At 43.7% G+C, this 26701-nt stretch overlaps 1 protein-coding gene across 2 annotated transcripts in view; it reads right to left on the minus strand.

Annotated features, from left to right (window-relative positions):
* LOC121579250 (protein Aster-B) overlaps positions 1–26098 on the minus strand; it is a 54315-nt gene extending 28217 nt beyond the window's left edge. For both annotated transcript variants that reach the window (XM_041893690.1, XM_041893689.1), the window contains exons 1-3: positions 25794–26098; positions 18621–18861; positions 8109–8129 (exon numbers count right to left, since the gene is read on the minus strand). In XM_041893690.1, coding sequence (XP_041749624.1) covers positions 8109–8129; positions 18621–18861; positions 25794–25843 — 312 coding nt within the window. In that variant the 5' untranslated portion in view covers positions 25844–26098. The remainder of the gene's footprint in view (positions 1–8108; positions 8130–18620; positions 18862–25793) is intronic.
* Positions 26099–26701: the final 603 nt, after the last annotated feature.

The raw sequence follows: 26701 nt of genomic DNA on the forward strand, positions 1-26701 counted from the left end.
GGCAGTGCTGCTGACCACAGCCAGTCCGCCTGTCTCTCCACACAAACACTGCATTCTTTATCCTGAAAAGGGAGGGAATGCAGCCAATTAGCCCTCAGTGTGGTGGTGATGGTGGTAGACTTGACACTAACATTGCCTTGGGTCATTCTAACCAGCCCAGTGCACTGCAATGGAAGAGCCTATGGGTCTACCCATAGAGTTGGATAGAGGGTACCACTACTTTAAAATGGAGATTGGTGCTGGCCTCAATGGCGCTGGCCATGCTGTCACAGAAGAGGCCTTTACAGATATAGGAGATGAGCTCTTTAGTACATCTCTATAGGTCTACCCTATGAGAATCTTCAAGATCCACTCCACTCGCTGTCCAGCCTACCCTCACCACCAGTTCTGTGTCAACCCCAAAAAATTTGCAAGACAATGACCGCGACCACAAGTTTACCGCAAGTCACTGCAGCACAGCACAAAAATATCATATACTACTTTCAAAGCCGATTATCAACTTGGGATTTTCAAACTGTAACCCTCACCCACTCATCCCCCCACACCTGTCTCTACCCCAGCCCCAGAGAGGGTGACTTACTGCTGGGACCATCTCTGACTCCCAGTCCCAGGTCTCCCAGTGGGCCTGGGCATCTTCATCGTGTGGCTGTGGCTGGGGGATAGACTCCCAGTCAGACAGAGATGCCCGGTCTGTCTCAGTGTCCATGCTGACTGCAATGTCCGCTCCCTCCCTCGCTCTCTTTTTCTTTCACGCTTTCCTCAGGTGGAAGGTGTGAGCAGGGTCTCTAAGCCTGGAGAGTGGTCTGGTGCTGGTCTGGTATTCCCCATTTGTCGTTGAAGGAATGGAATTCCTCTCTGTCTAAGAGCCAAGCGTTGTTTAGCCCTGGCTCCTCTTACACACAGCGCCTAGGCTGCAGTTGACCTGCAGTAACCTCAGCCCTCAGGGGACTGGTCATTTGTCATAAGCTCCTCCCTCTCTCCTCGGCAGAACTAACACAGAACTTCTCTGAACCTTCCCAAAGAGCCTGGGGAGACAGAGATATCTGGAACGATATCTGAAAGGTTTCTCTACTATCACACACACCAGTATTCCTATTTATACTGAGATGTTACGAATGTAACCTCTGGTGACCAGTGGCACGTGGGGGGACATTCCTTCCTCCTGCTAAAAGTCCAGGCTCGGAGATAGCGAGAACTCCAGATGACAGCCTGTGTCAATGATTACTCTGGTAAATCCATAGAGTACAGTTAGGCATGTGTCCCCAATGTAAACTGAGAAACTGGGTGGAGGGCGGGAGGAAATATCCATTTACACTCAGGACAGCAGGAGCCCCCTTCTTCTGGAATGGAAATGTCCGTCCCCCTGTTCCTGTTTTTGAGAAAGAGTTGATCCCCCTTGTAAGTCTTAAGAGGCCAGTTGGGCCAGGTGCACTGGTTGGTCCGGGTTAAGAAGGTTAAGACATGGGATAGACACAGAACAAGCCTCCAGTCAGTTAAAGCCTCCAGAAAATGCAAAGATGCTTTGCAGTCTGTAATCAACAGAAAAAGTTGGTTTAAAACAATCCTCTTCACATGGAGTTTAGAGGCCACTTATACATCAAGGATAGAGAAGCCTAGAGAGTTAAGGCACTGCAGTCACCCCCAAAGTCATTTCAGATAGTGATACCTCCAAAGGTGCTGCAGAAGGGCATGGTCTCCTCAAATGATTTCTCAAAGCAATATATATATATGTATCCCAACACACACAATCCACATGGAGGGAAAAAAGTATATATTTCTGCACTAACACACAGAAACCATATAAGCCCAGCTCCAGCAGTCTCAAAGTCCAACTGAGAAATACAAATATAATCCCAAACAAAAAGAGCAGTTCTCTCTCCAATGTTTGAAAATGGACACACACAAAGTCTTTGTCCTCAGTGAGGCAGTAGAAAACAGAACAATCCACTTGGGCAGTCTGGGATGCTTTAGCTTGTCCAGTGAAGAGCCAGTTACTCATTAATAAAAGTGGTGAAAAGTGCGGAACCCCTGTGACTGACCAAAAATGACCATTGCAAACCACAACTCAGTCTCTCTCTCTCCCCCTCTCCCCCTCTCTCTCCCTCCCTCCCTCCATCTCTCCCTCTCTCCCTCCCTCCCAGTGGGACTGGGGGGGTGTAGAGGGATACTTGAGTGCAGCAGAAGTGGATGTGTGTGCCTGCTTGTATGTTTTTAAGGCTATAAATCCCCTCCAAAAACCCTCTCTCCTTCTCTCTCTCCCCCTCCCTCCCTCTCAGCCTGTCAGGAAGCCAATGGTGGCCCAACACAACAACACAGTTTAGAGAACCAATCATTCTTCTTTGAAAAAGCCCTTTCTTTGCCGCCTCAATGAACGGACTTGACTTCTATGGTTCTCTATGTGAAGACCCTGAGGATACACTGTATCCACATGTCATGTATCCACGTGTGTGTTGTGTGTGTGTCCATCCTGAAGTCCTGACGAACCACAAAGGCTTTTCTTATGATACCCGCTGTGAATTTAGTAACCCAACTGCTGCTTCCTATCCTAGACTATGGTGACATCATCTATCAAAACACAACCAAGACCTTACTTTGTGAATTAGATGTAATTCATAACAATCTTTCCAGATGCATTCTTGGATGCCATTATAAGACATCATTGCACAATGTATGAATATCTAAATGGGCTGTCACTCCCAAACAGAAGACAACTGCATTGGTACAAATTTATTTGTAAATGTATCAACTGTATATATTAAGGAACACCTAACTTTACAAGACTCACACTACTCCTTTCGACAACAGCAGCAATTACAAATTCCAAGGCTACATTATGAGGTTGGAGTAAGATCCCATTGTGTGTGTGTCATATGGTGTAAACATTGTAGCATGGCCAAGGACAACGCCCAAGCCAGATCTCGCTCTTCTTCTCCCTCTATCTCAGGACATGGGGTGAATGAACTCCTGATTTTGGGTTATGGGCATGGGTGGCCCTTACACTCATACCAGAAAGGTGATTCACACAGCTACACTGCCCTCCCAACCCCCCTCCTGCATCCCATCCTGGCTCTCCCCCTCCACCCTCGTCTCCCCCTACACAAACATCTGTCTGAGAATTCACAGTCTCTCTCTGACATTACCCAAAGGAACCAGGGATGTGTTCATTACGACACACTGTAGCAAAATGTTTTGCAACAGAAAACAAAAAGGAGTGTGTCTTATTTGACAAGTTGAAGTAGTACCTACACATTTCATTCTGTTTTAAAATGTTTTCTCACTACTGAATATGGATTTCAGCCTTTATATCTGTGTCACTGGGTGCATTAGGGGTGACTCATATCCTCTCCCCTCTAACCTTTTCCCAATCTTAAGACTGCCAATGATAGATTGTTTGAAGTCAAGATCCATTGCAGAGCATAGAACATTTGGGTTTTCCCACTATGCACCTGGAACAACAGGTTCTAAGGTGTGTAAACAACCCTATGATAGACGGACAACCATAGTCGACTGTAGCCTGTCTATTGACTGGAAGTATTAGGGCTATCATGCCGTGAAACTGCACGTTCCTATTTAGACCCTGTATCTTTCCTTTCTCTCTCTGTGTGGAGAGGTCTGTTTGTAACCTATCCAAACAGCCTGTAAACACTAAACACAAGACGTTGTGGACCCAGGAAGAGTAGCTGAACATCTTCTGGAACAGCTAACAGGGATCCTAGTAAAGAAACAAATAAACAAGACCTAAAACGGTTTTTCAGCTGCTCAGTCATATGGTGGTTTATGTTTTGCAGGCCACTACAAACCGTTAGGTTCAGAAACACCTCATCTGTATCTAGTTAGGCATGACCTGTCATACTGTCGTCAATCACTGGTGTCCAGTTAGGCTGGACTTAGACTCCACTATAAGGGCACTCTGTAGTGGCTCAGCAAAGTTCTGCTTTGTGACTTCACTGCACACCACATGGAGGGCTCTGCACAGATATTTCGGTGTATGCCAGATTCTGTAACTTTACTCAAGCGTCAGTGATGTTTTGATAAGGAGAACGCTTGGTGGAGTGTAAAACTAGTCTTACTTAACCACCAAAGGGTAGCCCAAATATTAGGTACAGATGTAGTCTACCATGTGTGTTCAATGGACACCTAAAAACAGTGTCCCTAATTCACACTTCCTGTTGATATTCAGAAACAGGTGCATCTCACTACTCACGACTCACTATCTGCACCACCAATAACTACATCTGGCACACTGTAACGCAACTGAAAACAGAAATAAGCATTTCCTATTGGACAAATCCATAGTCAGATGAAAAAACAAATATATTATTGGTGCCTAATGAACACGACCTATACCACTAGAGTGAGTACATGAGAATTAAAATGCACAGTCATGTTCATATACAGTGGGGGGGAAAAGTATTTAGTCAGCCACCAATTGTGCAAGTTCTCCCACTTAAAAAGATGAGAGAGGCCTGTAATTTTCATCATAGGTACACGTCAACTATGACTGACAAATTGAGAAAAAAAAATCCAGAAAATCACATTGTAGGATTTTTAATGAATTTATTTGCAAATTATGGTGGAAAATAAGTATTTGGTCACCTACAAACAAGCAAGATTTCAGGCTCTCACAGACCTGTAACTTCTTCTTTAAGAGGCTCCTCTGTCCTCCACTCGTTACCTGTATTAATGGCACCTGTTTGAACTTGTTATCAGTATAAAAGACACCTGTCCACAACCTCAAACAGTCACACTCCAAACTCCACAATGGCCAAGACCAAAGAGATGTCAAAGGACACCAGAAACAAAATTGTAGACCTGCACCAGGCTGGGAAGACTGAATCTGCAATAGGTAAGCAGCTTGGTTTGAAGAAATCAACTGTGGGAGCAATTATTAGTAAATGGAAGACATATAAGACCACTGATAATCTCCCTCGATCTGGGGCTCCACGCAAGATCTCACCCCGTGGGGTCAAAATGATCACAAGAACGGTGAGCAAAAATCCCAGAACCACACGGGGGGACCTAGTGAATGACCTGCAGAGAGCTGGGACCAAAGTAACAAAGCCTACCATCAGTAACACACTACGCCGTCAGGGACTCAAATCCTGCAGTGCCAGACGTGTCCCCCTGCTTAAGCCAGTACATGTCCAGGCCCGTCTGAAGTTTGCTAGAGTGCATTTGGATGATCCAGAAGAGGATTGGGAGAATGTCATAATATAACTTTTTGGTAAAAACTCAACTTGTCGTGTTTGGAAGACAAAGAATTCTGAGTTGCATCCAAAGAACACCATACCTACTGTGAAGCATGGGGGTGGAAACATCATGCTTTGGGGCTGTTTTTCTGCAAAGGGACCAGGACGACTGATCCGTGTAAAGGAAAGACTGAATGGGGCCATGTATCGTGAGATTTTGAGTGAAAACCTCCTTCCATCAGCAAGGGCATTGAAGATGAAACGTGGCTGGGTCTTTCAGCATGACAATGATCCCAAACACACCGCCCGGGCAACGAAGGAGTGGCTTTGTAAGAAGCATTTCAAGGTCCTGGAGTGGCCTAGCCAGTCTCCAGATCTCAACCCCATAGAAAATCTTTGGAGGGAGTTGAAAGTCCGTGTTGCCCAGTGACAGCCCCAAAACATCACTGCTCTAGAGGAGATCTGCATGGAGGAATGGGCCAAAATACCAGCAACAGTGTGTGAAAACCTTGTGAAGACTTACAGAAAACGTTTGACCTGTGTCATTGCCAACAAAGGGTATATATAGCAAAGTATTGAGAAACTTTTGTTATTGACCAAATACTTATTTTCCACCATAATTTGCAAATAAATTCATTAAAAATCCTACAATGTGATTTTCTGGGAAAAAAAATCTCATTTTGTCTGTCATAGTTGACGTGTACCTATGATGAAAATTACAGGCCTCTCTCATCTTTTTAAGTGGGGGAACTTGCACAATTGGTGGCTGACTAAATACTTTTTTCCCCCACTGTAATATACTGCAGCCTTTTGACTTTGTAACTAGAAACAGCACAAAGGGAATAGGGTTCCATTAGGGATGCAGCCCTGATCCACAGATCAAAAGTCAGCTTGGTTTATCAGAGGGTGACCTTTTGTCAGCTACTGCTTAGTTGTAGTCAGGGAACACAGGCCATGGTTACAGTCAGGGAACACAGGCCATGGTTACAGTCAGGGAACACAGGCCATGGTTACAGTCAAGGAACACAGGCCATGGTTACAGTCAAGGAACACAGGCCATGGTTACAGTCAGGGAACACAGGCCATGGTTACAGTCAAGGAACACAGGCCATGGTTACAGTCAGGGAACACAGGCCATGGTTACAGTCAGGGAACACAGGCCATGGTTACAGTCAGGGAACACAGGCCATGGTTACAGTCAGGGAACACAGGCCATGGTTACAGTCAAGGAACACAGGCCATGGTTACAGTCAAGGAACACAGGCCATGGTTACAGTCAGGGAACACAGGCCATGGTTACAGTCAAGGAACACAGGCCATGGTTACAGTCAGGGAACACAGGCCATGGTTACAGTCAAGGAACACAGGCCATGGTTACAGTTAGGGATCACAGGCCATGGTTACAGTCAGGGAACACAGGCCATGGTTACAGTCAGGGAACACAGGCCATGGTTACAGTCAGGGAACACAGGCCATGGTTACAGTCAAGGAACACAGGCCATGGTTACAGTCAAGGAACACAGGCCATGGTTACAGTCAGGGAACACAGGCCATGGTTACAGTCAAGGAACACAGGCCATGGTTACAGTCAGGGAACACAGGCCATGGTTACAGTCAAGGAACACAGGCCATGGTTACAGTCAAGGAACACAGGCCATGGTTACAGTTAGGGAACACAGGCCATGGTTACAGTCAAGGAACACAGGCCATGGTTACAGTCAGGGAACACAGGCCATGGTTACAGTCAGGGAACACAGGTCATGGTTACAGTCAGGAGGCAACCAAATACAACAAAAGCCCCACATACGTGCACATACACACAAGTGCATACACCAATGCATACAAACACAAAAGTGAATACACAAACACACACACGTACAACACACACACACACACAAACGCATATATGCAGACATGAAGGCATGCACACCCACACAAAAACGCAAACACACACACACACACACACACACACACACACAACGGGACTGAACAACTTCCTCATACTGAATGTCATTTGTCTCTAAGATCTCTCCATTTCCCATGGGAAAAATCCCACTAGGCAACTACATTGTTAAATTAGTATTCACTATTCACCATGGAGCAATGCGAATCACAACTGAGGACATTTTCATGATTCATTTGATGGCATTTTAAATTAGCCTCAGATTTACATTAATTTCTTTGGATAAAAAGTGAATTCATCATTTCATATGAATGCCGTCATTACCAGGAATGTGTTGATAGACCATTTGTAGGGGAAGTACTTCACAGGCAGGACATTTCAAAACTGCATAGCAACTGTTGGCTCTATTGGTCTCCCCGTGTTTTCTCTATTAAAATGATATATGGAGAGGAAGCAAAGTAGGTGTCCATACAGCACTTCCTCAAATCATTCATGATGGGTGCCCTCCTCGGAAATATGCTTCTAAAAAAGGGAAATGTACTTCACACCTTCTGCTTCAAGTTGGTTTGGGGTTGTTGTTGGGCTGCAAATCAACAGAATTCAAAGCCTCTCATCTGTTGTTAAAAATTATAACTGTTCTCATGCTCAGCCAATAGCAGCATTCGAAGACAGATTAGGTATAGCATGATACCCCAAAATGTATAAACTCTCTGGTAGACCTAAACCTTGCAACAGCCAAGTGCAACACAGTCTGATAACATGAACACCGGTCCTACCCATATCACTGAATTATAATACGGTCATAATGGTATTTTTAACAGACGCTCTTCTCCCAAGCAACTTCACACAAACACACACAGATCCCCTCCCTTATACTGTATGTGGCCAACGTGGGAATCAGACCCACAACTGCAAGCACCTTGCTCCAACCCACTGCGCCATCGGAACGTGCAACACATCACCCACAGTAACATACAGCTCACCCAGGAGAGGAAGGAGAAGAGGTAGGGACTTACATTGTACCAGCTCTGGCTTTTCTGTGCTCACAAACAAGAGTCCAACACCAAGGTGGAGAAGGAGAGAAAGAAGAGACATGGGTTAGTGCTAGGGCAAATAAAAACACAGAAAAAGCTTTCACACCTTAAACAATAGCAGGGTTGGATTGGTTACTTTCTAAATGTAATCCGTTAGTTACTGTAACATTTTTATTCAGTAAAGTCACTTTTGGATTACACAAACTCAGTAACGTAATCTGATTACTTTCCGTTACTTTTGGATTACTTTCCCCTTAAGCGGCATTAGAAGAAGACAGAAATGATTAATTAAAGGCATTTGGTGTGTCATCATTGTGGTCTCTGACTTGTGGTCAGACTCACACAGGAACAAACTTAAACTTGCACCTTTTTTCAATGCTGAGTTTAATGTCATTGAGAAAACTGAAAGGTGTCATATAATGTATTTTTTTTCTCGCACACATCCTTTCTGAATTTAAAAGTAATCCAATAAGTAATCTAGTTTTTCAGAAGTATCTGTAATCTGATTACAATATTTTGGTAACATACTGATTACAGTTAGGGTTTTTTGTAATCGGATTCCATGTAACTGATTACATGTAAGTTACTCCCCAACTCTATGGGGGTGCCACAGGGTTCAATTCTTGGGCCGACACTTTTCTCCGTGTATATCAATGATGTCGCTCTTGCTGCTGGTGACTCTCAGATCCACCTCTACGCAGACGACACCATTTTGTATACATCTGGCCCTTCATTGGACACTGTGTTAACAAACCTCCAAACGAGCTTCAATGCCATACAACAATCCTTCAGTAGCCTTCAACTGCTCTTAAACACTAGTAAAACTAAATGCATGCTTTTCAATCGAACGCTGCTGGCACCCGCCCACCCGACTAGAATCACCACTCTCGACGGGTCTGACCTAGAGTATGTGGACAACTACAAATACCTAGGTGTCTGGTTAGACTGTAAACTCAACTTCCAGACTCACATAAAGAATCTCCAATCCAAAGTTAAATCTAGAATCGGCTTCCTATTTCGCAACAAAGCCTCCTTCACTCATGCTGCCAAACATGCCCTCGTAAAACTGACTATCCTACCGATCCTTGACTTCGGCGATGTCATTTACAAAATAGCCTCCAACACTCTACTCAGCAAATTGGATGTAGTCTATCACAGTGCCATCCGTTTTGTCTCCAAAGCCCCATACACTACCCACCACTGTGACCTGTACGCTCTTGTTGGCTGGTCCTCACTACATGTTCGTCGTCAAACCCACTGGCTCCAGGCCATCTATAAATCACTGCTAGGCAAATCCCCGCCTTATCTTAGCTCATTGGTCACCATAGCAGCACCCACCCGTAGTCTGCGCTCCAGCAGGTATATCTCACTGGTCATTCCCAAAGCCAACAACTCCTTTGGCCGCCATTCCTTCCAGTTCTCTGCTGCCAATGACTGGAACGAATTGCAAAAATCTCTGAAGCTGGAGACTCTTATCTCCCTCAATAACTTTAAGCATCAGTTGTCAGAGCACCTTACCGATCACTGCACCTGTACACAGCCCATCTGAAATTAGCCCACCCAACTACCTCATCCCTATATTGTTATTTATTTTGCTCTTTTTGCACCCCAGTATCTCTATTTGCACATAATCTCTTGCACATCTAGCATTCCAGTGTTAATACTATTGTAATTATTCTGCACTATAGCCTATTTATTGCCTTACCTCCATAACTTGCTACATTTGCACACACTGTATATATATTTTCTGTTGTATTTCTGACTTTATGTTTTTTACCCCATATGTAACTCTGTGTTGTTTTTATTGCACTACTTTGCTTTATCTTGGCCAGGTCGCAGTTGTAAATGAGAACCTGTTCTCAACTGGCTTACCTGGTTAAATAAAGGTGAAATAAAAAATAAATAAAAAAAAACCTGTACAGAAGTATCCCACTCGTAGTCAGTCTCACTGCTAACAAAACATTAGAAAAGTAAGTAACTGTTAATATAAAACTCAATACATACAGTACCAGTCAAAAGTTTGGACACACCTACTCATTCAAGGGATTTTCATTATTTTAACTATTTTCTATATTGTAGAATAATAGTGAAGACATCAAATCTATGAAATAACACACATGGAATCAAAAGAAAGTGGTAAACAAATCATAATATATTTTATATTTGAGATTCTTCAAAGTAGCCACCCTTTGCCTTGATGAGAGCGTTGCACACTCAAATAAAAAATCAAATCAAATTTTATTTGTCACATACACGTGTTTAGCAGATGTTATTGCGGGTGTAGCGAAATGCTTTTACATTCTTGGCATTCTCTCAAACAGCTTCACCTGGAATGCTTTTCCAACAGTCTTGAAGGAGTTCCCACATATGCTGAGTACCTGTTGGCTGCTTTTCCTTCACTCTGCGGTCCAACTCATCCCAACTGAGTTGAGATCTGGTGATTGTGGAGGCCAGGTCATCTGATGCAGCACTCCATCATTTTCCTTCTTGGTCAATTAGCCCTTACACAGCCTGGAGGGGTGTTGGGTCATTTTCCTGTTGAAAAACAAATGATAGTCCCACTAAGCGCAAACCAGATGGGATGGCGTATTGCTGCAGAATGCTGTGGTAGCCATGCTGGTTAAGTGTGCCTTGAATTCTAAATAAATCACAGACAGTGTCACCAGCAAAGCACCATCACACCTACTCCTCCAAGCTTCATGGTGGGAACCACACATGCAGAGATCATCCGTTCACCTACACTGCGTCTCACAAAGACACAGCGGTTGGAACCCAAAATCTCAAATCTGGACTCATTAGACCAAAAGGACAGATTTCCACCGGTCTAATGTCCATTGCTCGTGTTTCTTGGACCAAGCAAGTCTCTTCTTATTATTGGTGTCCTTTAGTAGTGGTTTCTTTGCAGCAATTTGACCATGAAGGCCTGATTCACACAGTCTCCACTGAACAGTTGATGTTGAGATGTGTCTGTTACTTGAACTCTGTGAAGTATTTATTTGGGCTGCAATTTCTGAGGCTGGTAACTCTAATGAACGTATCCTCTGCAGCAGAGGTAACTCTGGGTCTTCCTTTCCTGTTGCGGTCCTCATGAGAGCCAGTTTCATCATAGCGCTTGATGGTTTTTGCAACTGCACTTGAAGAAGTTCTTGACATTTTCCAGATTGACTGACCTTCGTGTCTTAAAGTAATGATGGACTGTCGTTTCTCGTTGCTTATTTGCGCTGTTCTTGCCATAATATGGACTTGGTCTTTTACCAAATAGGGCTCCTGGTCATCTATAAATCACTGCTAGGCAAATCCCTGTCTTATCTTAGCTCACTGGTCACCATAGCAACACCCACCCGTAGTCTGCGCTCCAGCAGGTATATCTCACTGGTCATCCCCAAAGCCAACACCTCCTTTGGCCGCCATTCCTTCCAGTTCTCTGCTGCCAATGACTGGAACGAACTGCAAAAATCTCTGAAGCTGGAGACTCTTATCTCCCTCACTAACTTTAGGCGTCAGTTGTCAGAGCAGCTTACCGATCACTGCACCTGTACACAGCCCATCTGTAATTAGCCCATCCAACTACCTCATCCCCATATTGTTATTTATTTTGCTAATTTGCACCCCAGTATCTCTATTTGCACATCATCTTTTGCACATCTATCATTCCAGTGTTAATACGAAATTGTAACTATTTTGCACTATGGCCTATGTATTGCCTTACCTCCATAATTTACTACATTCGCACACACTGTATATATATTTTCTGTTGTATTTTTTACTTTATGTTTTGTTTACCCCATATGTAACTCTGTGTTGTTGTTTTTATCGCACTGCTTTGCTTTATCTTGGCCAGGTCGCAGTTGTAAATGAGAACTTGTTCTCAACTGGCTTACCTGGTTAAATAAAGGTGAAATAAATGTCTTTAAAAATCTTCTGTATACCAACCCTACCTTGTCACAACACAACTGATTGGCTCAAACATATTAAGAAGGAAAGAAATTCCACAAATTAACTTTTAACTGTTAATTGAAATGCATTCCAGGTGACTACCTCATGAAGCTGGTTGAGAGAATGCCAAGAGTGTGCAAAGCTGTCATCAAGGCAAAGGGTGGCTACTTTGAAGAATCTCAAATATGAAATTTATCTTGATTTGTTTACCACTTTTTTGGTTACTACATGATTCCATATGTGTTATTTCATAGTTTTGATGTCTTCACTATTATTCTACAATGTAGAAAATAGTGAAAATAAAGAAAAACCCTGGAATGAGTAGGTGTGTCCAAACTTTTGACTGGTACTGTATTTATGCCACAAGAGGGCAACCTTGGGCTGCATATAACTGGAAAAAATTATGATTACGCTCAAAAGTTAAGTTAATGATAGTAAGGTATCTTGTCCATATATGATATTATAGTAGATTTGAAGACTAGGTCTGCATCCCAAATGGCACACTATTCCCTATATTGCACTACGTTTGACCAGGGCTGCTGGTTGTGATTGTGGCTACTCAAAAGTATTGCACTATATAGGGAATATAGTGCATCCTACATCTGTATGATGGCCTCTCATAACAGCAGCTTAAAACTAGCTGCCTTCAATTGTGTAATAATAACTACATTACAAATTAACCATCCATATTCCACATGAAATAACAGACCATCAACATCCTTTTGGTTATGTATCATTGCATGCATCATTGCATTTTGGGCTTATCTTTGCTCATCTGGCAGAAATCAACATTAATCAAGTGCCTGAGTAGAACTGTGAGGTGTGGTTTCTTGATGGGAGGCCATTGACATGGACTGTAGGTGGTGTTCTTTACATTCCCCAATTATAAATATACTCCCAATATATATGTATATGCACTCTACTGTATTGGGCTGGTGTGCACTGTGTCACACATTGATAGCGCTTGATGATGACGTAGCTGTTCGATAATGATGTCCAATAATAATAATATACCATCGGTCGGTTGCTAATCAGTTGATCATATACGTACTTATGACACTAACAGTGAAAATGTGTCCAGTGAGCAAAATGTTGCACATGATACAGTATCTTGATGACGTCATTTTCTGGTTGTAAACAGTGTCTTGGGTTCAGAAAACATTCTATAACCAGATTACAACCAATTGTTCTCTGTTACAACCATGACGAGGTGAAGACTTAAAAGACTAACAAACCAGTATACAACCTGAGTTATACAACGAGTACACAACCTGACCATGATGTCTTAATACATCACAATGACGTCATTGCAACGAGTTTTGCCCACTGGAAGATTAATGTTAGGAACACACTGAACCGAGGATGAGTAGGTAGAGGGGGGTGGGATGAGGAGTGAGGTGAAATATTGTCACAAGCAGGGGTCAGGTTTAAGAGGGCTATGGAGTCGGGGGGGGTGGGTGGGGGTGGCTTACTTTAATCAGTTTTAGTCTGTCATACTGGAAAGAAAATAAACACAGACAAAAGTGGTCATGCAAATGAGAGATCAGGGAGTTAAGATGACACACAGACATATACTCAGTGGCCAGTTTATTAGGTACCCCACCCCGTTCACAAAAATGGTTTGCTCCTACAGACAGTGAGTCAAGTGGTCGTGGCTTGCTATATAAAGCAGGCACAGGCATCCAGTTACTGTTTGATTGAACGTTAGAATGGTCAAAACGAGTGACCTAAGAGACTTTGAGCATGGTATGATCGTAGGTGCCAGACGCAGCGGTTCCAGAATTTCAGAAACGTCCAGCCTCCTGGGCTTTTCACGCACAACAGTGTCTACGGTTTACTGAGAATAGTGTGACAAACAAGAAAACATCCAGTCTGCGGCAGTCCTGTGGGCGAAAACAGCTCGTTGATGAGAGAGGTCGAAGGAGAATGGCAAGAATCGTGCAAACTAAGAGGCGTGCCACAAACAGGCAAATAACAGCGCAGTACGACAGTGGTGTGTAGAACGGCATCTTGGAACGCACAACTCGTTGGTCCTTGTCACGGATGGACTATTGCAGCAGACGACCCACATAGGGTTCCACTCCTATCAGCTAAAAACAAAAAGAAGGGTCTCCAGTGGGCACGCCATCACCAACACCGGACAATTGAGGAGAGGAAAAACATTGCCTGGTCTGACGAATCCCGGTTCCTGTTGCGTCATGCTGATGGCAGAGTTAGGATTTGGCGTAAGTCGCGTGAGTCCATTGCCCCATCCTGCCTGGTGTCAACGGTACAGGCTAGTGGCGGTGGTGTAATGGTGTGGATAATGTTTTCCTGGCACACGTGATACCAATAGAGCAACATTTCCATGCCCCGAAGAATTCAGGCTGTTCTGGAGTCAAAGGAGGGTCCGACCCAGTACTAGATGTGTGTACATAATAAACTGGCCACTGAGTGTATATTACATATATTAAGACATATACTGGAGGGAATGACAGAGTTGGAATGTGGATGGGTTGTAGGTAGGCCTTATGGTGTTCCAAAAGGGATTCAAGCCGGCCGTTGATTATGTTCCTTGTGCCCTGCTTGTCATAACTCAGTGGCTGGAGAGGCTGAAGATATGAGAGTGTGTGTGGAGAGTGTGTGCTCCAAATAGAGGTCTTCACAGATCCACCTGTACCTGAACACCCGAGACCCGATCCGGGACTCGAGCGGGTCCGGATCCAGAATTGTAAATAATGTCACTGGTCTGGGTCGAATCTGATATGATTTTCACGGGTCTCGGTTATGTGCAATTTTAACTGACTTGTCCGGAAGGACCCGTACAGATCCGAACGCGACTACGGCAGTAGAGAGAGAAATTGTATAATTTTGCTGCTGCTCTTGCACACGAGAGTGGTGCGTGTTGATTGTTGTTGGCCAATCATAAGTCATCAAAGCAGCAATAGGTTACAGTCATAGAGCCACCGTGTGTAGCAAAAGTTATTAGATCTAATCAATGGAAGATGGAATTAAAATTACAGAATTAAAAGTTAAAGTAGAAGAACAGGCTACAACGACCAAGAGCCAACCGGTAGGCTGCTACTTAATATTCGGAATGGAGTTGTTGTTGTTTGTAACTGTGTAGGACGAGAAAGAGCATGCAGCTTAAATTAGCCTAGCTAGCTAGCTAGCTGGCATAACTAGCTTCTCCCGGTTTGATGCAGTCAAGACCGGTACTACGTAACCATATTGGATGATAAATAACCTAGCTATGGCAGCTATTAGCGGCAGGTAGCTTAGTGGTTAAGAGCGTTGTGCCAGTAACCGAAAGGTCGCTGGGTCTAATCCCCGAGCCGACTAGGTGAAAAATCTGTCGATGTGCCCTTGAGCAAGGCACTTAACCCTAATTGCTCCTGTAAGTCGCTCTGGATAAGATAATCTGCTAAATGACTAAAATGTAAATATTTGTTAACTATAGCACGAGTTGGCATGGTTGGTGGCCGTCTCTCCTTCCCTCTTCCCCACACCACTCGCCTACACACACAGCACGGCCCATGTTAGAGCATCACCTCTCTCTACCTCCTCTCCCTTGCGCTTTATCAGCTCTGGTTAATAAAGTAGCTTAAAAATGGACTTTTCTGCTGCTTCCCTGGATCCGACCAGGTCTATACGGAACGGTCTAGTTGTCTTCGGGTCCGTTCGAATGGATCTATATTTTTAAAATGTATTGATGCATATCGGGTCCAGATGGGAAAGCCCCAGGTCCATTTTGGAATGGGTCCAACTTCTTGGACTCTTGAAGGCCTCTAGCTCCAACTAAGAGGATAGTAACCAATAGTGACTCACTATTACTTTTCCCCTTCCACGTGCAGAGACATGTTGTCGTAGTAACACTCCCCAGTACATGTCAAATATGTGTCACATATACAATTCCCCACCAGAGACCAGGGTTCAATCGCTGCGTCCACCCTTCCCACTGTTTCTCCCACTTGCCTGTCTCCCCACCTAATTTCCTCACGGTCTGAATAAAGTGTCAAGCTTTTCCGCTTCCATACGTTAGCTTGTTCAGGAAGTAATAGTAGCTAGTGGTGGTCGGTGGGAGGCGGAGCTGTGTGCGCGTGCGTCTGTGTGTACAATATCTACGTGTGTGTGCGTACATGCCTTCAAATATTCATGCTCGGGGTCTGTCCTGGTACCACAGCAATGCTACAAAACACCACAGAACAGACTTGTACAGTGTGGTCTTCCATCAAAGTTAAATAACAGCATGAACAGTAGCTCTAAAGTGAAGTTTCCCCTAGGTACAGATCTAGGATCAGCTTCCCCTCCCCCAATCCTAACCTTAACCATTAGTGGGGAAAATGCTAAACTGACCCAAGATCAGCATCTAGGGGCAACTTCTCCAGTAACACAGAACATTTCAGACAGAGCATCACATAGGGGATCATGTTAGAATGGATAATGCTGTCAGGAAAGAGTGTTAGAGTAGGGTAGGACGGCTGGGTCATGTTCATTAGGCATCAAACAGAAGAAAATACACTGAAACCGGCAGGGACTACCTGGCCTTGTCCAATAAGAAACACTAATTTCCATTGTACAAAAAACATGAACACAACCCTGAGAAGGGGTTAGGCAAAGTCAAGAAGTTCAAGAAGGTTAAGATAACAAAGTCCATAGAATACTGTAGGGTACAACCACGTATACCTTAGTATACTCTTAGTATAGCCTATCTTATTATAGCCTACTCTTAGTATAAACTCTTAGTATACTCATTAGGTTTTAGTCATTAATAAGTTAGCCTTGTGTATGCAGATGAAAGGTAAAATGTGGAGATGGGTGGGTAAAAGGTACACTCTGCAATATGATAACATCATATGAAGCGGGGCCACTTCCTGCTTACAGACGTCAACAACAACTAAACTCTTCACAAAGTGGGCATGCCTCAAAGGAGTGCATAAATTGTAAAAAGCTAATAGTGGCCGTCTTGGCAGATTTGAATTCAGTTGTTGTCTGTAAACAGGAAGTTGTCCCCAGAGCTGTATGATGACATATTGATGAGTGTACCTTTAAGGTAGGATGGGATAATGTGGTGTGATAGAGACATGGAAAGGTAAGCAACGATAATTTAGGGTAATGTTGAATTGACTGAGGGTTTCCGGTTCCATTGGTTAACCATTTTAACATGTGCTCAAGCAGTATAAAATGACATTCCCAGAAAAAACCTGGTAACCGGTATTGATATAGAGCAGCATAGAGTAAGGAGAAATAGAGTTTAGGATAACCAAGCTTAATAAATAAAAAGGTTGGTTAGAAAATAGTAGAGGCATTACAGGGTGGGATAGGTAAACACAGGGCAAAGAAGTGAGTTAGCGCTTCTAGTTAGCATGGCATCAGGGAAACAAGATCAGGGCAGTGCAAGGGGTAGGCTAATACAGTTGGTTAACAAGGGGTAAGCTAGGTTAGGCTAACATAGTTTAGCGTAGAGAGGGTTGGGCAGTCTCATCAGGTAGAGTAAGGTAGGATAGGTAAAAACAGGATAGAGGCACACGTTAGCTTAGCATAATGTAGGGTGACATAGAGGAGAAACAATTAGTGTATTGCAGGGATAGTGGGAAGTTCACCAGGCATGAGTACAAGATAGCGGGAAGGACAGAGGAGAAAGACCAGAAAAAGATTGATGCTTACTTTGGAAAGTCGCTTGTGAGACTAGCATGCATGAGAAGAAGAACAAAGAAAATCAGAAAACAAAAAAATAAATAGAAAATACCTAAGGCAGAAGAAAGAAATCCATAAGAATTTCAAGTTAAAGACATGGCTTGTGAGTGGTTTTAACATGGTGCAGATGGTGCAGAAACATAACAATGTCTCGAAAGTAAAACAGAGGACTAACACGGCATGACAACCGACGGACAAGTCAATCCCTGAGAGTGGAAATGAGAGGCAAACATCAGCATGGAATGGGATATGAAAAAGGTTGAGGAAAAACCTTACGATGATACTTGAGTATACTTGAATACTTGACTAAGAAGAAGGTTTTCAAAATCCACTACTGAATGGCAGACATTCTGCACACAAGACCCTTGTCGATTTCATTCAGACAGCCCACACTAAAGTTCTTTCTACAGTATATTCATTTCAATTGTGAGGAAGTAAAGGAGTTTACCATTTGTACCGAGATCTCTGCTGTTTCTTCTGTTTCTGCTGTTGTGAGAGTGTGGATTACTTTTTAGCCCCAGCGGATCAGAAGGCCCAAAAGGCAAACCACTTTACTGTCCTGTGATATGCAGTGGGCGGGCTAGAGAGGCTATGTGTTTGGGGCGTGTCCATACCTGCCCATTGGCACCTGGTCCAGATCAGAGCATGGTTATTTCTCTAAGATTAGAACAGGAATGAGATTGGGGGAAACCCTCCTGTAATGGGGATTTAAGAGCCTGATAGGTATGTCATGTGTAGTATTTTTCTTGTGTGTGTGTGTGTGTCTGTGTGCACGCATAAATATGTGTTACTGCGTAAAAGTTCACCACCTATACACAATTGTGTTTGGGCCCATCTGTGTGTTATATCCAGTGTATGTCTGATCCAGGAGCATGGGCTCACCTTGGAGTTCTTGCTCCCACTGCTGCGTGTGGCGGACTGTCCTGACTGGCTGTAGGTGCGCTGCACCACCTGCTCTGGGGTGGAGGGGGACTTGTCCTTGTCGCAGGCGGGGTCCAAGTGGCCCTTCTCCACCATGTTCTCACCACTGTGCTCCAAGCTCTGCTGGGGCGTGGGCGAGCGAGAACGATGGCGCAGGATGGGCGAGCAAGCAGGCGTGCTCCGGTTAGAATTGCTGGCAGTGCTGTCGGTGAGAGAGAGAGAAAGAGAGAGCAAGAGAGAGGGAACGATTAAAATAATTGTTTAAACTCTGCGATACTCACAGCACTAAAGGGCTGAATCCTTGAGATCCAAATGTGTACTCAACTACTGTTTGAGAAGGTCCGGTCACACAAATTTCCTAGACGGCAAAGGTAGGGATGGATATTGTCATTTATCAGCGTAGTAACAAACCCCCACCTCGCAACCCCACACCCCTGTTGATGTCAGAGAGAACATTTAGCCTTTTTAAAGGTAATTTCCTGAAATTCTACACATTTTGCCATGTCTTATGCATGTTCATATGATACCTGAGTGACTCAACAAAATCAACAGGGCCTAAAATTAACACCCGCCACCTGCCAAATGCGGGTAGATTTTGGCATTGGTAAGATGTCTATTTCACCAGCCACGTTGGCGGGTGGTCAGGGTTACACAGTTCAAGCATTCCACTCACATTTGTGAATAAAAAGTCAAGTATGATCAAATTCACAGTAAAATGAAACATTTCAAAGTTTCGTATATAGCCTATTCCACCTTGCGCTGGAACACTGCCTGGCTGGGGGCTGTGCGCACGTGAAGAGCTGAGTGAAAGATTCATTTATAGAAGCGCTGCGCACAGGAATAAAAATGTGTCTAATTTACTTGAAACTAAAGTCTACTGAAGTGAGAATTTGTCCTTGTTTTTCTTGGCTATTGACATTGTTTTGTTCAGAAGCTAGGTTGTTTTTCTATGTTTGAGTTTCAACTGCTAGGGAAGAGAAGACAACACTTCTACTAGTCAATCTCAAAGGCACAAACATGACGAGTCGCGCCACCACGGTAACCTGAACATTTGTCTCATCTGTGATATTATGGTTAAAAGACAGGTCACAAACATTAGTTACTTCTTAGTAGTAATACATTTATTGTTTTAGAAACATTACAAAGCATGCTCATCTGTTTTTTTGTGTTTTGTTGGTGTAATTTTTGCGGCAATAAATCTGAGTGGCTGGTAGATTTTTTACCACAGTGGCTGGTGGACCAAAAAGTTAATTTTATGCCTTGAAATTCAATGTGTGGCCCCTGGGCACATACAGTTGAAGTCGGAAGTTTACATACACTTAGGTTGGAGTCATTAAAACTTGTTTTTCAACCACTCCACACATTTCTTGTAACAAACTATAGTTTTGGTAAGTCGGTAAGGACATCTACTTTGTGCGTGACACAAGTAATTTTTCCAACAATTGTTTACAGACAGATTATTTCACTTATAATTCACTGTATCACAATTCCAGTGGGTCAGAAGTTTACATACACTAAGTTGACTGTGCCTTTAAACAGCTTGGAAAATTCCAGAAAATGATGTCATGGCTTTAGAAGCTTCTGATAGGCTAACTGAAATAATTTGAGTCAATTGGAGTTGTACCTATGGATGTATTTCAAAGCCTACCTTCAAACTCAGTGCCTCTTTGCTTGACATCATGGGAAAATCAAAATAAATCAGCCAAGACCTCAGAAAAAAATGGTAGACCTCCACAAGTCTGGTTCATCCTTGGGAGCAATGAAGGTACCACGTTCATCTGTACAAACAATAGTACGCAAGTAGAGATGAACGTACTTTGGTGCGAAAAGTGCAAATCAATCCCAGAACAACAGCAAAGGACCTTGTGAAGATGCTGGAGGAAAAAGGTACAAAAGTATCTATATCCACAGTAAAATGAGTCCTCTATCGACATTACCTGAAAGGCCACTCAGCAAGGAAAAAGCCACTGCTCCAGAACTGCCATAAAAAAGCCAGACTACGGTTTGCAAATGCACATGGGGACAAAGATCGTACTTTTTGGAGAAATGTACTCTGGTTTGATGAAACAAAAATAGAATTGTTTGGCCATAATGACCATCGTTATGTTTGGAGGAAAAAGGGGAAGGCTTGCAAGCCGAAGAACACATTTACCAACCGTGAAGCACGGGGGTGGCAGCATCATGCTGTGGGGGTGCTTTGCTGTAGGAGGGACTGGTGCACTTCACAAAATAGATGGCATCATGAGGAAGGAAAATGATGTGGATATATTGAAGCAACATCTCAAGACATCAGTCAGGAAGTTAAAGCTTGGTCGCAAATTGGTCTTCCAAATCGACAATGACCCCAAGCATACCTCCCAAGTTGTGGCACAATTGCTTAAGGACAACAAAGTCAAGGTATTGGAGTGGCCATCACAAAGCCCTGACCTCAATCCTATAGAAAATTTGTGGGCAGAACTGAAAAAGCGTGTGCGAGCAAGGAGGCCTACAAACCTGATTCAGTTACACCAGCTCTGTCAGGAGGAATGGGCCAAAATGTGATGAAAGAAATAAAAGCTGAAATAAATCACTCTCTACTATTATTCTGACATTTCACATTCTTAAAATAAAGTGGTGATCCTAACTGACCTAAGACAGGGAATTTTTACTAGGATTAAATGTCAGGAATTGTGAAAAACTGAGTTTAAATGTATTTGGCTAAGGTGTATGTAAACTTCCGACTTCAACTGTAATCCAGCCATGATTACTACAAGATTTAGATAGGTAATTTAGCCTAATTTACCTATCTAGCTAACATGGGCCAGTAGTTGATCAACTGGACATTTCTGACAGGTTATAAATAGCTCTCTAAGGTCTGCCAGTGAATGACATAAGAGGAAAACTGCCCATGCACTACCAAATTTCGAAATTGCCCCTTGTGCATTCTACTATTACAACTCTCAACAGCAGTAAGTTAAAAGTCCGAAATGAGTTCCAAAAACGAAAAAATGTGTTTCTGGTTCCGGTTCCGCACCGTGGTCCGCCTGTTGATTACAGTATGGCTGGTGTACTCAATTAAACAAATATAAATCTTGACATGATGCATGATCTACAAAGATCCTATCAAAAACGTCCACTCCATTGCAAGTTATGTTGTTTGACCATCAGACAATTTAAGAAATCAGCAACCTCCCCAATGACAATGTGTTCACTTCCTCCAGAGGGAAAGATTAGTCTTTGATACAGAGCACATCAATGAGGCACTGTCTCTGCCCTTGACGAGAGAGGACAATTTATTGACTAACTGATTTCCTATCCAGACTACTAGAGAGTCTACTCTCCAGGGCACGTATTCATTAAGTGTCTCAGAGTAGGACTGCTAATTGAGGATCAGTTTGCCTTTTTAAATCAATGAATAAGACAGGGGATATGATCCTAGATCAGCACTCTAAGATATTTTATGAACACGGACCCAGTCCTTCAGGTCTAAGCGTTGGCAGATTCAGCAGATGTACTTCATTTGATGTCAGTTAACTGAGGCTCTTTTGGCCATGTTGGTGTAGCTCAGTGGAGAGAACACTAACTTCACTAAACCCTCTTCACGGTTGCTGAGAGAACAGCAGCTCTGCTGCAGGTGTTGGTGCTCTCTCTCTCTCTCTCTCTCTCTCTCTCTCTCTCTCTCTCTCTCTCTCTCTCTCTCTCTCTCTCTCTCTCTCTCTCTCTCTCTCTCTCTCTCTCTCTCTCTCTCTCTCTCTCTCTCTCTCTCTCTCTCTCTCTCTCTCTCTCTCTCTCTCTCTCTCTCTCTCTCTCTCTCTCCTCTCTCTCTCTCTCTCTCTCTCTCTCTCTCTCTCTCTCTCTCTCTCTCTCTCTCTCTCTCTCTCTCCTCTCTCTCTCTCTCTCTCTCTCTCTCTCTCTCTCTCTCCTCTCTCTCTCTCTCTCTCTCTCTCTCTCTCTCTCTCTCTCTCCTCTCCTCTCTCTCTCTCTCTCTCTCTCTCTCTCTCTCTCTCTCTCCATCTCTCCCACCCTCCCCAGTTTACAACACTTTCTATATCACCCAGGGGATTTGGGTGCAGACTATTATTTAAGCAGAGTGTGTGTGTTTGTGTGTGTGTCAGGCTGGAAAATCAAACAGATTTCAACAAAGACAAAGGGAGGGCATAGGAGCCATCCTAGACTGGTACAACGTGAGAGATGATAGTGACATTTTACTATGGAGACACATGCGTTTACGCTCGTTAAATTGCTGGGTCATTGTACACACAACGCTTCAGTAATACTCCCTAATTCACTTGAGACATCTAACTTGTATTCAGTAGATGACAACTTAAAAAATATTTCAAATAGTCTTGGTGGAAATTTGGCCTGCTATGGGCAACATTACAGGCATAGACAATGACATGTGCCCACACACATACGCACACACATACACACAGAGCTCAGCTGAGGTTGTCAGTGTGTCTCACCCAGCTCCAGCAGGTGAGAGTGATATTATTGAAACAGTACCCACCTGGTTGGAAGTGATTGTATAATACACTATGTGTGTGTGTGTGTGTGTGTGTGTGTATGTACGTATGTGTGTGTGTGTGTGTGTGCTGTTGCCTTACATAAGGGATGGTGGGAGGATGAGTGTACAGTGCCTCACCCTCTCATCTATCATTTCATTACTCTATCCAGCCTATTTATTGCCTTACCTCCATAACTTGCTACATTTGCACACACTGTTTATATATTTTCTGTTGTATTTTTGACTTTATGTTTTTTACCCCATATGTAACTCTGTGTTGTTTTTATTGCACTGCTTTGTTTTATCTTGGCCAGGTCGCAGTTGTAAATGAGAACCTGTTCTCAACTGGCTTACCTGGTTAAATAAAGGTGAAATAAAAAAAATAAAAAATTATCTGGTCTATTTCAGATTACACACAGGAAGACAGCTTGATACACCATACTGGGATGCTTATTATAGCTGGGTTGGAGGACGAGGGTATGTCTGTCTGTCTGTCTGTCTGTCTGTCTGTCTGTCTGTCTGTCTGTCTGTGTCTACTCAAGGGTGTTATCATCAGTAAAAAACGATCTTAGGTCAGTGCCTAGAAACAACAATGTCCTGGCATCCATTAGCAGTCATTACACATGTGCTTTGTGGCTTGACAGCATTCAGATAAGCACACTTATTCACCTGCTATACAGGTGTAGCCAAGTTTGTGCAATAGCTAAGTATTTGCAGCCCAATAGCTGAATATGTGCTGTAGCCTATTGCTAAGCATATAAACATATTGTAGGGTTATGGCCATCTTAACTGTTCTTTGCATAGTTGGAGGACCATTCTCAGTACTGAAGAGTAACAGTGACACAAAGCATGCAGAATTGCATAGAACACCATCAGATTTACAGTCAAGGGTTGATTTCCTAAATCTCAGGTTGAGCCTAAAAGCATCTGCATTTGACCCTTGTATAAGGATGCAGAACATATTTGACACTGCCACCAACTTCCACTGGTGAGTGAGAAGTGGAGGCCAACTGTTGCTAGGTTTGCTGACGTCAAACGGCACCATCAATCACACACAGGTCAAGCTACTCTGCATGAAGTCATACTCCTGTTCTTGAAAACAAGAGCCCAGCAGCACAGGTTACATTTCTAATAACAACACTGAAAGGGTGAAACGATGGTTTATGTTTCAGGTTATTCTGTGACAAAACAGAGTCATTATATAGCTATGTGGGATGGATCAATTGAGGCTTGCAAAGACAGTGAGTTGTCATGCTTGAAACATGTCAAAATGTAAAGGAAATGTGTCAAAACGTAAAGAAAATCATGGTGTTTTTCCAATATGCACCAAAGAATTGCTACATACCAACAGCTTAGATATGCTCATTAATTAAGGTGATATGAATATGGGATGAGATGGATGCATCATGTAGCCAGCCATCCTGAATCTCAATATCTCAGTCATTCTAAGGACAACTCTCTCCTCTCATTTTCTTTCTGTAGAGATCTGTGTGTGTGTGTGTGTGTGTGTGTGTGTGTGTTGCTATTCTTCCCCAGGACCACGATCTGCTCAACATCTTTTAGGAGTCTGGAATTCTGGCTGTAAATTCATTTGTTCTGATCCCGACTGGAATTTTGACCCTCCCATAAGCTTTACATTAGCATGGGTGTATTTCTTGGCCAGTTAGTTCACCCAAATTGCAATGACATTGGTTTCCTTGCCCTGTGGGCCGGTCTATGGACGGGGTATGACAACAACATGCTTTGGTTTGGTTTCCCTTGCACTGTTGTCACGTGGTGGCGTTTTGGCATTTGTGGCACAGATCTCATTCAGGTCATTTGACCGATATTGGCATTTGTCGCGCATCAGTATGAAAAATGTATGCACTCACTAACTGGAAGTCGCTCTGGATAAGAGCGTCTGCTAACTGACAAAAACGTAAAATGTAATCATGTTCAAATCAATTTGAGATACATTTGGACATGATATAGTCCCCTGTAGCTCAGTTGGTAGAGCATGGCGCTTGCAACGCCAGGGTTGTGGGTTCGTTTCCCACGGGGGGCCAGTATGAAAATGTATGCACTCACTAACTGTAAGTCGCTCTGGATAAGAGCGTCTGCTAAATGACTAAAATATAAATGTAAATGTAATAGTTATCAGTTTCTATTCAAATGATTGGTTGTTAGCATTAGCGTGCTACAGAATGCTAAAGCTCCGAGTCACTCACTTTGATTGATCTCTGCTGAAAATGCATTGGCCCTAAAGCCAGACAGTTAAGCTTAAACTGTCTGGGCATTCAGGCAAGACATCCCTGATGTTACCGTTTAGCCACGGATGCTACAATGCTAATGTACGTTAGCATCTTCACCTTACACTGTACAGTATAAATGAACAGGAGGGGGGCTAACATGGGTAATTAGCTCATGCTAAGCTAATGCTAATCAGAGCATCAGATGATGGAGGAGACCGTTTACCTTGTCAGTTGACGTGCTGGGAATGGAAAAAAAGAACATTGCCAGCACGTCTACAGACGAGGTACCAGTCTCCTCCATCATCGGATGCTCTGATTAGCATTAGCCTAAGCTAATTAGCCCTCCTATTCATTTCTACTAGACAGTGCAAGGTGTGGATGCTAATGTGAATTACCCCCCAAGCAGTGATAAGAACTAACCTGGTAGCCATGGAGGACTCAACCCGCCTGTTGGCTTCCACCTGCTTCATTCATTCATTTACTCAGTGATCAGCACGAGGAGGAAGAAGAGGAGGAGAGAGGGGAGGGGGGGAAACGCCTCCCGTTGCATCCCAAACAGGGGTCCGTGTGGGGGATCTGGGTTAAACACGACCGTCTAGCCCTCCGATATCACTCGCAGACAGGCGTTTGGAGCACGCCCTCTCTCAAACAAACACCGTCATGGCCTCCCTCTCTCTCTCTTTCCCTCTCTCGGTCTCTTTCACTCTTTCCCTCTCTCAGTCTCTCTCGCCCTTTCCCTCTCTCTGTCTCTCTCGCTCTTTCCCTCTCTCTGTCTCTCTCGCTCTTTCCCTCTCTCTGTCTCTCTCGCTCTTTCCCTCTCTCTGTCTCTCTCGCTCTTTCCCTCTCTCTGTCTCTCTCGCTCTTTCCCTCTCTCTGTCTCTCTCGCTCTTTCCCTCTCTCTGTCTCTCTCGCTCTTTCCCTCTCTCTGTCTCTCTCGCTCTTTCCCTCTCTCTGTCTCTCTCGCTCTTTCCCTCTCTCTGTCTCTCTCGCTCTTTCCCTCTCTCTGTCTCTCTCGCTCTTTCCCTCTCTCTGTCTCTCTCGCTCTTTCCCTCTCTCTGCAGAGTGATTCACAGGCACGTTCTTCGGCTACTGCAAAGCCTCTTCCCTCTTCTCCTCTTTCTTCCTTTCTCTCTATCCTTCCCTGGCTTCTTGTTCACTTTTCCTGTTCTCCCTGCTTCCGTTACATGCCTTTTCTCTTCCCTCTCTATGTTGTGGATGATGCTGAAGCTGGGGAGAGATGGCTGCCGATGCTAGCTGCTTTGCATAATGGCTTCTGCTTGGTGCAGCGCGGCTGCGGAGGCCGGCTCCTCAATTATTCATGCTGTTCA

This window comes from Coregonus clupeaformis, chromosome 13, assembly GCF_020615455.1.
Source record: "Coregonus clupeaformis isolate EN_2021a chromosome 13, ASM2061545v1, whole genome shotgun sequence".
NCBI lineage: Eukaryota > Metazoa > Chordata > Actinopteri > Salmoniformes > Salmonidae > Coregonus > Coregonus clupeaformis.